Source organism: Oncorhynchus gorbuscha, linkage group LG09, assembly GCF_021184085.1.
Source record: "Oncorhynchus gorbuscha isolate QuinsamMale2020 ecotype Even-year linkage group LG09, OgorEven_v1.0, whole genome shotgun sequence".
Lineage (NCBI taxonomy): Eukaryota > Metazoa > Chordata > Actinopteri > Salmoniformes > Salmonidae > Oncorhynchus > Oncorhynchus gorbuscha.
The window spans coordinates 74,575,440-74,590,245 of NC_060181.1; the positions used below are offsets into that span (position 1 = coordinate 74,575,440).

Here is a 14,806-nt window from a genome sequence, read left to right on the forward strand (position 1 = left end):
TCCCATTTTTCTCTTTATCTCCATCTCCTTCTCTCTCTCCCTTTCTCTCTCCAGCTCTCTCCCACTACAACAGACTTTTCTTCACACAACTACAACACTCCCATATTGATCAGCTCACTGACAACACAGTGTGTATTATATCAGACCAGGCAGCAATAAAATTGGGAACACTATGCATACTATAATCTAATCCACATACAAAGTGATTACTTTGAGGTGTGCATCCAGAGGTGATGTGTGCTGAACGCGGAACGAGGGAGAGTTTGGTTTGTTGTCTGAAAAGTCTGAAAAAGTCTTGTGTTGAAAAAGTTTGGTTACTAGCTACCTTTTGAATTTGGATTCTGCGACGTGGTTAGTATCAGTTGCTGGGACAACTACAGGTATATCTGTCAAAGGATCCTGACAACCAAACAAAAGTTTGAAGAGCAGCTTGGCGTAACAGATAGCCTAGCTGCTAACTAGCTATCAAGCTAGCAAGATTTCCTTGACAGCTTGAAAACAGCCCACGACACGGTTAGCCCTGGCTGGGACCGCGGATTGTCTCGGCTGTCTAAATCCTTGCTGTTTGTTTCTGTTTAAATCTGCCCTGAGACCTGCCCTGTCTGGGACTGAGTGGGACTACCAGCGTTAGCCTACATTGCTACCATGGCACCCAAATCCAAAGGTGGGAGTCATGGAGAGGAAAGTGTTCCTCTATCACAGGTAAAGGATCTTTTAAACGGACAAAAAGGGTTCTACAAGCAGTTGTTATAACAACAGGAAAATACTGTAGCTGAAAGAGCCTTGTCCAAATTCTGATGGACTAAACCAACAAAAGAATGGACGATCTGACCAGAGAGGTCCAGAGCCTTAAGAACAGTCTGCAGTTCTCCCAGGGAGAGGTGGATGTCCTGAAAGAGACTTGCAGCAATACGACTACAAACTGTAAGTCCTCTCATTATTAACAATGGGAAAACAGACTATTTAGAGGGACAGTCCAGGAGGAATAACATCATTGTGGATGGCATACCAGAGCACTGAGCACTGGGCCGAGACTGAGGAGAAGGTAAGAAAAAATATCAGTGAAAAGCTGCAGATGGATCATATGAAGATTGAGGTGGAGCGCGCCCACAAGTCTGAAAAAACCTGTAACCAGCCCAGGAGACAGACCCAGGCCTATAGTGGTCAAGTTCCTGAGGTTGAGGACAGAATGGCTGTTCTGGAGAGAGCCAAGAACTTGAGAGGAACCAACATCTTCTTTAGCGAGGACTACTTGGAAGTTGTGCGCCTGAGGAGGAAAGAACTGATCCCAGCCATGAAATCTATCAGAGAGTGTGGGGACATTGGGTACATCCGCTACGACAGGCTCATTGTCCACTCTCCCTCCTAAAACAATAGGAAGAGTGAGAGAGCCTAGCTTCCGGGTCGGTAGCTTCAGCCCCACATCACACACACACACACACACACACACACACACACACACACACACACACACACACACACACACACACACACACACACACACACACACACACACACACACACACACACACACACACACACACACACACACACACACACACACACACCAACTGACACTCACAAGTGCCTGATTGACTGACTCTATTAGCCGAACAATGCTCTTCTCATGCTTTGTGTGTTCTTTCCCTTCATATTATGTCCATCTCTGATCAGCTACCCAGGAAAGAGCTTAACAAGGGCTTAAAATTGACCATATTAATATATGTCTCCTTGAAAATAAGGCTGCTCAAATCAGATAACATTCATATATTGGCCATCTCTGAGACTCACTAAGATAATTCCTTTGATGATACAGCAGTAACAATACAGGGATATAACATCCACAGAAGAGACAGGAATGCCCATGGAGGAGGCGTTGTTGTATATGTTCAGAGCCATATTTCTGTATAGCTGGAAGGGGATCTCATTGTGTAATGCTGTTGAAGTGCTGTGGTTGCATGTTCACCTGCCTCATCTAAAGCAATTGGTATATGCCACATGTGCTAACATTCATTATCTGGATAATATGTTTGCAATTATTGACAATGTCTGTGATGTTAACAGATAGCTGTCCGCTCAAGAGGAAGCTACTCACTGTAACCAGTGCCTTTAATCTGGTTCAGGTTATTAATCTACCTACCAGGATGTTTACAAACAGTACAGGAACTAGATCATCCACGTGTATCATTTCTACCAACGCTGCAGAACGTTGTGAAGCTGTGTCCGTACACACTGGATGTATTGACCATAATATAGTGGCCATATCTAGAGAATACAACGTTCGAAAGGCTGGGCTTCAAATAGTGTATAAGAGATCATACAACATTTTTGTACTGATTACTATGTTTAAGAAACAACAAAATATTTGTTGGTCTGATGAGGAGCATTCAGACACTGCACTTGGTCCATTTATGAAATTGTTTCTTCCAGTTATTGATAAGCATGAACCTATTAAGAAATTGACTGTTAGAGTTGTTAAGCCCCCATGGATTGATGAGGAATTGAAAAGCTGTATGGTTGAGAGGGACGAGGCACATCTGATTAGCAAACTTCATGTAAATTGAGAAATTATGTGACTTAACTGAACAAAAAGAAGAAACTGTATTATGAAAACAAGATAAATGACATAAGTATGACGGAAAAGCTTTGGAATATGTTCAATTAAATTATAGGTGGTTGACTAATTCAATTCCCTCTTTCATGCAGATGGCTCATCAGATGGCTCATTTATCACAAAAACCTTTTGATGTTGCCAGTTACTTTAATGACTATTTCAATGGCAAAGTAGGCAAACTTAGGCATGTAATGCCAACAACAAACTGTGAGACATCCTATTCATTCATAAAATACCTAATAATGAAAGAAAAGCATTGTAATTTTGAATTCTGTAAAGTTTGTGTGGTTGAGGTGGGGAAATGATTGTTGTCCATCAATAATGAGAAACCTCCTGGCATTGACAACGTAGATGGAAAGCTACTGAGGATGGAAGCGGACTATATTGCCACTCCTATTTGACATATTTTTTATCTGTGTCTGGAAAATAATGTTTGTCTCAGACCTGGAGAGAAGCCAAAGTCATTCTGCAACCCAAGAATGGTAACACACCCTTTACAGGCTCTAACAGCCGGCAAATCAACTTGCTGCCGACTCCTAGCACCATTTTGGAAAGAACTGTGTTTGACCAGATACAGTCCTATTTCTGTGTAAACAAATGAACAACTGACTTTCAGCCTGCTTAAAAAGAAGGGCACTCAATATATACTGCACTGACACAAATGACTGATGATTGGTTGAAATAAATTGATAATAAGAAGATTGTAGGAGCTGTACTGTTAGCCTTTGAAATTATTAACCATAATTAGGGCTGGGGCCGTCACGAAATTTAACCAGCCGGTGATTGTCAAGCAAATAACTGTTGGTGTCACGGTAATTGACCGTAATTAACATAAACTCATTTAGCATCTCCTAGCTTCCACACATGTTGCAGACCTTTGGAGCATCTACATTTTAAAAGTCTAATACATACATGTAATATAACCTACACCTTCACAATAAAACCATTATTTATTTTAGACTGGTCTAAAGAAACATGATATGAAGAAAATGTAGTCTATTTCAGAAGAACAGAATAGCATATTCTGAGTTGTCCTCATGTTAGGTCCTGATCTGGCTATGATATACGGTTGTGTGCTACACTAGTTCATTTAGCAGACAAGATTTGCTTAGAATTCCATGGCATTATTTTATAGTATGAAGAATTCAATTGAACAAAGCTGAATAAAATAGAAAGGATATTTTCTCCAAATGATTTGAGGGAGTGCGCACATGCTGTTATTCTGTGTTGCGCGGTTAACACAGAAATATTCCTATATGCTTAATTTAGAGTTGTTAATGTAACTTTAGTTGTTCTACAAACGTTGGGCTATATGTTTAGATTTTTAATAAATTGTTAAGCCTGCGTGATGAGATTCTAATGATGATTTGAAAAAAGTTGCTTGAAAGGCATGAGCTCTGCTTTGTTTATGTGCAGGCTGTGAACACTGCATCAGTCACTCATTCACAATTTGACAAGCACTTGATAATGAATAGAATTTCATGGCGGCATCCCCTTTGTGTGGCCGTAATGCACCCTAAAATAATCCATGCCTTTTGTGGCCAGTGGCCGTTGTGCCCTTCTCCCTGAATGCTGTATGCTCCATCATGTGATTGGGTCTTTCTCACGGGCTACAAGTGAAGACAGGCACATCGGGGACGCTACTGCACGTGTCCCTATCCAATTCCGAGGCGCATATTGAAGATATTGGAAGAACTGTCCACATTTACTTTTCGTCAGCCGACAAGATGAGTTGGCCTAATAAACAGCAAAACACTAGCCAATGACAATCTACTATTCCCCATAGTACAAAAGATGACCTATTCTATTCTGTGTAAGAAATACATATTCCAAACATAGTCTGGGACAGATATGGGATGCAATAGATCCAAAATTAATATAACCACAAGCATCAAAAAATGTTTTTTTTTTTACGCAATGTGGCTGACGCAACAGATCAGAACGTTTAGCTAAAAATGTTGATAAACTATTAGGGTATTTCTTCACATTATAAGCGTAGCAATACGCACACACGGCAGTAGGCTATAAGCCCAAATGTTCCATTATCGGAAAACACCATTCTCAAAAGTGACCGGAAATGCAGTTATGCATGTAATGCTTTTATTATAAAGGTGCATTTTTATGGTGAAAATTATCTTCCCAAACTTGAAACTCACGAGCTGCTTATATATGCCAGTTAGGCTACACCCCTTGGAAAGCGAATTAATGTTCTTAATTAATCTTAAGAAGTTATTTGCCCACTTTAGTTGTGATACAAAACTTATTAAAACATATAGGCCTATAGGCTAGGGTACATGAGCTGTGTGACTATGATTAGAAAAAAAGTTGCAATAAAAAGGCATTGTTTCTTATGCTGGGCATCATTCACAAGTGATAAAATATAATTCACATGTGATAGGCTAATATTGTCACACATCAGAATATTCTTGATTTAATCTTGTCTTTACATATCGAAACAGGGGCAGCGGGAGAAAATACATGTCATCTATGTACTTAAATAGTGAATGGAGGACGCTTTTCCCCGTGGTTTATTTTCATACCAGCCAGGTTGGCTATACTCCTGTTGTAAATATAAACAATGTGCTTAATATTAGGAAAGTTTAGAAATAAATATAGTAGGCCTAGCCTATAGAAAGCTGATGGGATCCTCCTCTTTTTAATAGAGGCCATCAAAACTCTGTTTTCTCATACAATTGCATAGCTTATTGAAATGTTGAGCAACATGAGCTCATGGGCTCTCATGAAGTGTTTGATTAGATTTTCAAATACATTTGCATTGATGTTAGCGTGATTAGACGAACAATGGAGTGCTGAGTACCAGGCAGTTATCAAGTTTAGTAGGCTACTAATGACCATCAGCAGCATCATAGCTCGGAGAAGCCTAATTACCGTGACTAAACGGTCACGTGGAATTTGACTGCCTTCATGACTCGTGACCGCCGGTGTGGCGGTAATACGGTCACCATAACAGCCCTAACTTTGATCTGCTGATGAAAAAACTAACATGTTATGGCTTTTCAACCTTTATAGCTATCTATCTAATAGAACACAGAGGGGTTTCTTTAATGGAAGCTTCTCTAATATAAAACAAGTGTGGTGTAATGCAGGGCAGCTCTCTTGACTCTCTTTTTTTTCTAATAACCTGCCAATGGCATTAAACAAAGCCTGTGTGTCTATGTATGCTGATGATTACACCCTATACAAGTCAGAAACCACAGCTAGTGAAATTAGTGAGTTGCAGTCAGTTTTATGGGTGGCAAGAAATCTCAGGCTAGTCCTGTACATCTCTAAAACGAAGAGCATTGTATTTGGTACAAATCATTCCCTACGTTCTAGACCTCAGCTGAATCTGATAATGAATAAGCAAGTTGAGGAGACAAAATGACTTGGTGTTACCTTGGATTGTAAACTGTCATGGTCAAAACATATTGATTCAATGGTTGTAAAGATGGGGAGGGAGAGGTCTGTCTGTGATAAAGAGATGCTCTGCTTTTCTGACACCACACTCCACAAACCAAGTCCTGCAGGCTCTAGTTTCATCTTATCCAGTCATTTGGTCAAATGCTGCAAAGAAGGACCTAGTTAAGCTGCAGCTGGCCCAGAACAGAGTGGCATATCTTGCTCTTCACTGTAATTAGAGGGCTAATATCAATACTATTCATGACTGTCTCTCTTGGCTACAAGTAGAGGAGAGACAGACTGCACCACTTCCTGTTTTTAGAAGAAACATGAATGTGTTAAAAATGGCTAATTGTTTGCATTGTCAACTTACACATAGCTCTGACACACACACTCACCCCACCAGACATGCTACCAGGGGTCTTTTCACAGTCCCCAAATCCAGAACAAATGTAAGAAAATGTACAGTATTATATACAGCCATGATTGCATGGAACTACTTTCCATCTCAGATTGCCCAAGCGAACAGCAAACCTGCTTTAAAAGAATTATAATAAAGCAACACCTCACAACACCTTTCTCCTATTTCACCCAGATATTTTGTGTGTATACCACTGATATTTAGGCTATGTGTGATGTTTTAAACGTCTGTAGTTCTGTCCTTGAGCTGGTCTTGTCTATTAATGTTCTGTATTATGTCATGTTTCATGTGGACCCCAGGAAGAGTAGCTGCTGCTTTCGCAACTGCTAATGGGGATACTAATAAAAAATGAAAATACCAAATACATAGGATATGTGGTATGCTGCCTGAAGAAATCATTGTTTACCACATTCTTGTCAGGATTTGCCTTTTATATCGCCATTGCTTTTGGCGGGAAAGAGCATTCAACTTTGACCCTGTTGTTGTGATCGTTGTCATGGTAACCTGTGTGACAGCAACCTCGTGACAACACTGCTTTCATTTTTTCACAATCACAGAAGTATGTCAGCAGCTCGCCATACTTGTAAATCATTTGTAAATAGTTACCTTGTAATATGTTAATTTTCCTGTCATGGTGAGAGAAAAAAAAGGTTGAGAGGCAGTAACAGTCTAGTAAGTCAGTTCATTACCATGCAGATCAGTCATCACCAAAATCAACAACCTGACACTCATTACATACACATTACACATTACCTTTACTAAAACTTCATTAATACCACATTAATACTGCATGTGTCTGCTTGCCTTCAATGTGCTATCCATATCAGAGGCTCTCCCTATGGGCTGAGCTGTGTGTGTACTGTATATATAAGTGTGTGTGTTTGTGTGTGTCAGCAAAGACAAAAGGTCCCCTCTGAATCCTCTCTGCCCTTTATCCCCTGCTTCGAACTGGAACAGCAGCAGTCCCACGCGCACACACACACACGCGGACACACACACACACACACACACACACACACACACACACACACACACACACACACACACACACACACACACACACACACACACACACACACACACACACACACACACACACACACACACACACACACACACACACACACACACACACACACACACATTAAATGATATTCTTGCTCCTTAATTAATAAATGATGAGGGTGTAAGTGTTCAGTGGAATAAAGAACAGCTACGGCTGGCTGTCTAGTCTGTAGGGGACATCTTAAACTAACCCATCTCTCTTGCTATTTTTCTCCCTCCCTCTCTGACACACACACACTCATGAAAATGACTGTCGAAAGCATTCCTCACAGAGCTAAAGGATTGCAGCACATTACCAACATATGGGCTATCTGGAAAGAAAGAAAGAGAGAAAGAGAGAGAGAGAGAAAGAAAGAGTATGTGTGTGTGTGTGCATGTGTGTGTGCGCATGTGTGTGTGTGGACATGTTTTACGATACTTGTGAGTTCCAAGTCCTAACAAGAATAGTAAACCAACTAAAATGTAAAAAGGTGAGGATATTTTGCCAGTCCACACTTATAAAAAGGCTATTTAGGTATAGGGATTAGGTTAAGGGTTAGAATTAGGGTTAGGGTTAGGGGTTAAGGTTAGAATTAGGGTTAGGGTTAGGAGTTAGGGTTAGGGTTAGAGTTAGAATTAGGGTTAGGGTTAGGGGTTAAGGTTGGGGTTAGAGTTAGAATTAGGGTTAGGGGTTAATGTTAGGGTTAGAGTTAGGGTTAGGGGTTAATGTTAGTATTAGGGTTAGGGTTAGGGGTTAAGGTTAGGGTTAGAGTTAGAATTAGGGTTAGCGGTTAATGTTAGGGTTAGAGTTAGAATTAGGGTTAGGGGTTAAGGTTAGGGTTAGAGTTAGAATTAGGGTTAGCGGTTAATGTTAGGGTTAGAGTTAGAATTAGGGTTAGGGGTTAAGGCTAGGGTTAGAGTTAGAATTAGGGTTAGGGGTTAATGTTAGGGTTAGAGTTAGAGTTAGGGGTTAATGTTAGGGGTCAAGGTTAGGGGTTAAGGAAAATAGGAAGTTGAATGGGAATCAATTGTTGATCCCCAAAAAACTCCTCACAATTATAGTAATACATAGCTGTGTGTTTGTGTGTGTGTGTGTGTGTGTGTGTGTGTGTGTGTGTGTGTGTGTGTGTGTGTGTGTGTGTGTGTGTGTGTGTGTGTGTGTGTGTGTGTGTGTGTGTGTGTGTGTGTGTGTGTGTGTGTGTGTGTGTGTGTGTGTGTGTGTGTGTGTGTGTGTGTGTGTGTGTGTGTGTGTGGTGTCAGTAGTGGCAGCTGTGTCCTTCTCTCTTGTCAGAAGTAAAATCTTCTATGAAACTTTAATGTCAGTCTGTCTGCCTGAACTCAGATACAAAAGAAACACCCCAACCCCCTCTGCTACTATTAGTGTAGTAGTAATGTAAGGTGGTGGTCTGCGCTGCCCTGTCATCACCAGGGTGTGTTACTAATGGCAGCAGAGATCAAGGCTCAGGACTACCTGTAAATAGGTGAACACACTACAGGTGAACACACTTCAAAGCCTTGGTCTGTGGGTGGTGATGTCACCATGAAGCACCTCTGAAACTCAGCGGAGGAAAGGCTGACCTCAAAAACATACGTACAAACATGCACTGAGTATACCAAAACATACGTACAAACATGCACTGAGTATACCAAAAACATACGTACAAACATGCACTGAGTATACCAAAAACATACATACAAACATGCACTGAGTATACCAAAAACATACATACAAACATGCACTGAGTATACCAAAAACATACATACAAACATGCACTGAGTATACCAAAACATACGTACAAACATGCACTGAGTATACCAAAAACATACAAAAACATACTGTACAAACATGCACTGAGTATACCAAAAACATACATACAAACATGCACTGAGTATACCAAAACATACGTACAAACATGCACTGAGTATACCAAAAACATATACAAACATGCACTGAGTATACAAAACATGCACTGAGTATACCAAAACATACATACAAACATGCACTGAGTATACAAAAACATACGTACAAACATGCACTGAGTATACCAAAAACATACATACAAACATGCACTGAGTATACCAAAACATACGTACAAACATGCACTGAGTATACCAAAAACATACATACAAACATGCACTGAGTATACCAAAACATACGTACAAACATGCACTGAGTATACCAAAAACATACATACAAACATGCACTGAGTATACCAAAAACATACATACAAACATGCACTGAGTATACCAAAAACATACATACAAACATGCACTGAGTATACCAAAACATACATACAAACATGCACTGAGTATACCAAAACATACGTACAAACATGCACTGAGTATACCAAAAACATACATACAAACATGCACTGAGTATACCAAAACATACGTACAAACATGCACTGAGTATACCAAAACATACGTACAAACATGCACTGAGTATACCAAAACATACGTACAAACATGCACTGAGTATACCAAAACATACGTACAAACATGCACTGAGTATACCAAAACATACGTACAAACATGCACTGAGTATACCAAAACATACGTACAAACATGCACTGAGTATACCAAAACATACGTACAAACATGCACTGAGTATACCAAAACATACGTACAAACATGCACTGAGTATACCAAAACATACGTACAAACATGCACTGAGTATACCAAAAACATACGTACAAACATGCACTGAGTATACCAAAAACATACGTACAAACATGCACTGAGTATACCAAAAATTAGGAACACCCCCCCACCCCCATTTTTGCCCTCAGAACAGCCTCAATTCATCGGGCATGGACTCTACAAGGCGTCAAAAGCATTCCACAAGGATGCTGGCCCATGTTGACTCCAATGCTTCCCACAGTTGTGTCAAGTTGGCTGGATGTCATTTGGGTAGTTGACCATTCTTGGTGCACTCTAGAAACTGTTGAGTGTGGAAAAACCCAGCAGCTTTGCAGTACTTGACACAAACCGGTGCGCCTGGCACCGAAAACCAAACCCATTCAAAGGTACTTACATATTTTGTCTTGCTCATTCACCCTCTGAATGGCAGACAGACACAATCCATGTCTCAATTGTCTGGAGGCTTAAAACTCGTTATTTAACCAGTCTCCTCCCCTTCATCTACACTGATTGAAGTGATTCAAAAAGTGACATCAATAAAGGATCATATCTTTCACCTGGATTCACCTGGTCAGTCTATAGCTCTATTGGCGCTGGACTAGTATTACTATAGAATGTCCACTATGTCATTATTACCCCAGCATGTCCGTTTTACAGTCGATGATTCGGGGAGGGATTCGTTTTACCAAGCTGCCCCTGTAATTATTTGTTTTGCTCATTCAACATGTGGCAGCCTGGAGGCTCCTCTAGACGTGAAGATATTTCACATGTACAGGGATAGCCTAGCGTTGGCCTAATGGTCTTCAGTTCAGAGAAAGTCCAAATAATAACCAATGAGAAGCATGAACTGTAACATTGGGACAATATCGTACACTTCATATTTTAAAAGACAAACATGGTACTAGGAAAGTTAATATGTGACAAAACAGATTCATATGTTGGCTACGTGCAACACTTTGTTTTAACAATACATCTGTTCCCATGTTCTTACCCAAACTGGTTGCAGCACCTGATAAACTGTAATATCCCTTAAAATACTGGGATGACGACTCGCACAGGATAAGTATTATCAGAGGATTTGGGAGATTGACGAAACGAGTAGGCTTTTAGGGCTGGAATAAATTCTTCCTGCCAAGTAAAAATGACTGACGCGGCAGATTCGGACAGGACTAAATTACGGATGTGATTTATGCTTGTGCACAAAATGATATTACCTGAGCTCCCCCACTGAAACGTGTACCGCCCGGTTTATTGTTTATGTCATGGAAAGAGCAGGTGTCCTTTATGTGTTGTATACTCATTGTACATACACACACATTGCACACCATATCTACGTCCTGTGGAGTTTGGGTAGTGAATAGATGTGATGTTCGCAAACGATTCGTTCATTTTGATAGACTAATTTTAGTGACTTCAGAGTCATGACTAGTTTTTCTGAGTCACTCGTTCATTTGAGTCGTTCCTTTGACCTGCTGGCCGCAATGAATTCTACAGCAGGATTCATGTGCGCTCCTCCGGTGACTCCAGAGACGTGCTCCGGTCAACAACTGTCTGTCATATAATTATGCGCACAGACAAAGTAGATCACGCTGCAGGCAGTATATAGAAGGAAGAAATATGTGTATAACTGGTAATTGATCGCATGGTGCAAGAATGAATGCAATTAATTGATTATTGATTGTTTTGATGGACATCGCTTTGTAGAGCCAAAACATACACAGCACAAGCCTCTTCTCAACACTCGAACTCGAGAGCGAATCGTCTGGGTGCACCACTTAGCGAAAGATATTGTGCTAATCACCCCAAGCAATGCATTCCTCCAAGAGTCGTTCACAATCGAGTCCGGTTGCGGCCACAACTAGACGTTTTCAATTGTTCCAATAAATAATCTTATTTGTATGCCTAGCAATAAACAAATTCACATCGTTTAAAGCACGCTTTTACAAATCTCAGTCAAAATGACAGCTCCAATAAGCCCTTCATGGGGAACGACATGTGAACGAGGGGCTTGTATAATTATTACTATATCGAGTTTTCAGTTCATTGTTCGCGGACAGTAGGTCCTGTGTGCTCTTGGCATTACTGACTCAAATGAACGAAATTAGTTGAAAAATCGGATTCAGTCAAAAAGAGACGAACTTCCCATCAATTATGTGGGAGAGGGGGGTGTGAGTGCTTTCTACTCCGAGTCTCCAGAGTGTCCTGCTTTCACAAAGGAGCTAAAACAAACAGTGACTGGTCAGAGAGAGAGAAAGAGAAATACATTGAGAGACAAAAAGTGGGGGAGAGTAAACCTTCCAGTACTCAGCTCACGATGAGTGTTTAGAGTCTACTGCTTCTGCTAGTGGTTCTATCTGGCAGGTCAGCTGACTGCAGCCCACCACACACTCTCTCAGTCCTGGGCTCATGTTCAATAGTCACCCTGCTCCCCTTCAGAGGATTGAGAGAAGTGTGAGGCACTCTTAATGACATGATGTGGCCTATGTTACCTGCCTATAAAACATCCATACAGTATAGGCCCTAACATCCAGAACCCTTAGGATACTGTTAATAAACCTAGAGTAGCTTATATTTAAAGGCCACTGTGCTGGCTGTCATTGTTCAGCCTCCATTATGAAACATAGGCAGCTGTCTGCCTGATGCATCTCTAGACTACCTGAACACAGCACAGCCATGCCACTGAGGTAACTAAACCATATCTTGCTATACCTCGCTTGTCTGTCTAGCAATAACATGAATAGCACAGGTGACTGTATCTCTTACTTTCTCTCTCTCTATACCCCCTCCCCTCTCTTTCCCTCTCTCTCTCCATAGCTCAATTCTGTCTAATTGTGTCTTTAGCTGCAGGAGTTGGGGGTAGAGCACACATAGGAAATCTTTCAACACATTGGTGTGTGAAATTAGATTTCCCAAACAGATTCTCAGTTGTCCAGCTATGCAACCCCACCACCCCCACACATGTATACAGCAACTCGGTTCTTCAGAATTCTAGCCAAGGAACATTCTGTACAGCAAGTTGGCAGCCAACCAGTCCAAATACCAAGTAGCAGAGCTAAGTACCTTGACGGGGGAGCTCCTTGTGGCCACCGGCAGGTCCCTGATCCCACTGCCCGGGGGAGAGGCGCTGATCCCGGCTGCACAACCCAATGACTCTCCGCCCCCCACCTGGGACTGCCTGGTACTGCCTGCATTCCGTGGCCGCTGTTTGATCCCGTCCAGCAGGCGGACCAGCAAGATATTCGCGGGGAGGTCGTCCACCTCACAGCCGACTAGGATGCGACATTCGGGACATCTTAGTTCGTTTCTGGAGCTGACTATGTTCTCCAAGCAGCGGCGACAGAAGGTGTGTTGGCAAGGCAGGACTTTAGCTGTAGTGTCCAGCCGCTCCAAACACACTGAACACTCCAATAGATCCAACAGAGACGACTCGTCCATCTCACTCTGCGAATATTCCTTACCGATTATTATTGACGTTAACCGAGTGGGTGTTGGTTTCTGATTTCGCGTTTAATGCACCAGAAACTGAAGAATACATATCGGCATAGGCTGTTTAAAAGCGCAATCTGTTGTGCTATTTCCCCGAACTGAGCCCGTTAAGGCAACCAGGCAACCCTTCTCTCTCTTCTCGCTCTCTCTGCTTGCTCTCCCTCGCGCAGCTGTGCAGATTGCAGTGAGGTCACGCTCTCATCTCTCTCTCTCTCTCTCTCTCTCTCTCTCTCTCTCTCTCTCTCTCTCTCTCTCTCTCTCACACACACACACACACACACACACACACACACACACACACACACACACACACACACACACACACACACACACACACACACACACACACACACACACACACACACACACACACACACACACACACACACACACACACACACACACACACACACACACACACACACACACACCATAAGAAGGAGGTGAGAGAATTGGGAATCAAACTGACCGTTAATTCTTTACAATTAGCACCCTACCAGTTATTCATTCATACAGCTAGGCTACCTATATGTGTCAGATGGGTATAGGCTATAGGTGCTCAGTGAGGCCAACCAGAGAGAGGTAATAGCCAGTGATCAGAAGGCTGTGTGGGAGAGCAGAGCTCTGTGTGTGTGTGTGTGAAACAGTTGTGTGGGTTTCAGAGTGGAGAATGCATATCATCAGAAATAATGCAACACAGATTAACACCAAAAACCTGTCACCATCTTCTGGGATGCGCTCCAGAAATAGTAGTGTTGGAACACAGGTTTATCTTTAGGTGTTATAAATCATGTCAATAACCAAAGTGAATCAGATATTTGGTGGACTCTGTTAGGAGAGTGGGATGGTAGGTTACCCTACCACAAAATAACCAATGGACGATGATAGATACTCAATAAAAAAACACATGAATCAGAGCAGACAGATGTGTGAAGACACTGCCACCCCGCGGACAACTAGAGAAATAATAGTTAGTCTGTATTTTCTTGTGCACCGTAGGTAGGTAGGTAGCCAAGTATTGTTGGTAACAGAGGGGTTATTCTGCCGCCTGTTGGTGAAATGTTGAACTAATCAATAACCCAGATGTTTGGATGAAGCTACAATAGAATCTCATTTTATCTGTGAGGTTTCAGTTCATTTTGACCTCAATACATATTTTAACTGCTTGAGCTTATATTTTAAGATCTAAGAGGTTGCTTTTG

The 14,806-nt window shown here is 41.6% G+C and overlaps 1 protein-coding gene across 1 annotated transcript in view; it reads right to left on the bottom strand.

Annotated features, from left to right (window-relative positions):
* The window catches only part of LOC124044059 (E3 ubiquitin-protein ligase SH3RF3-like), a 95,026-nt gene extending 81,275 nt beyond the window's left edge, over positions 1-13,751 (bottom strand). The window contains exon 1 of the mRNA XM_046363427.1: positions 13,179-13,751. Within this exon, the coding sequence (XP_046219383.1) occupies positions 13,179-13,553 (375 nt within the window). The 5' untranslated portion in view covers positions 13,554-13,751. The remainder of the gene's footprint in view (positions 1-13,178) is intronic.
* Between the last annotated feature and the right edge of the window lie 1,055 nt (positions 13,752-14,806).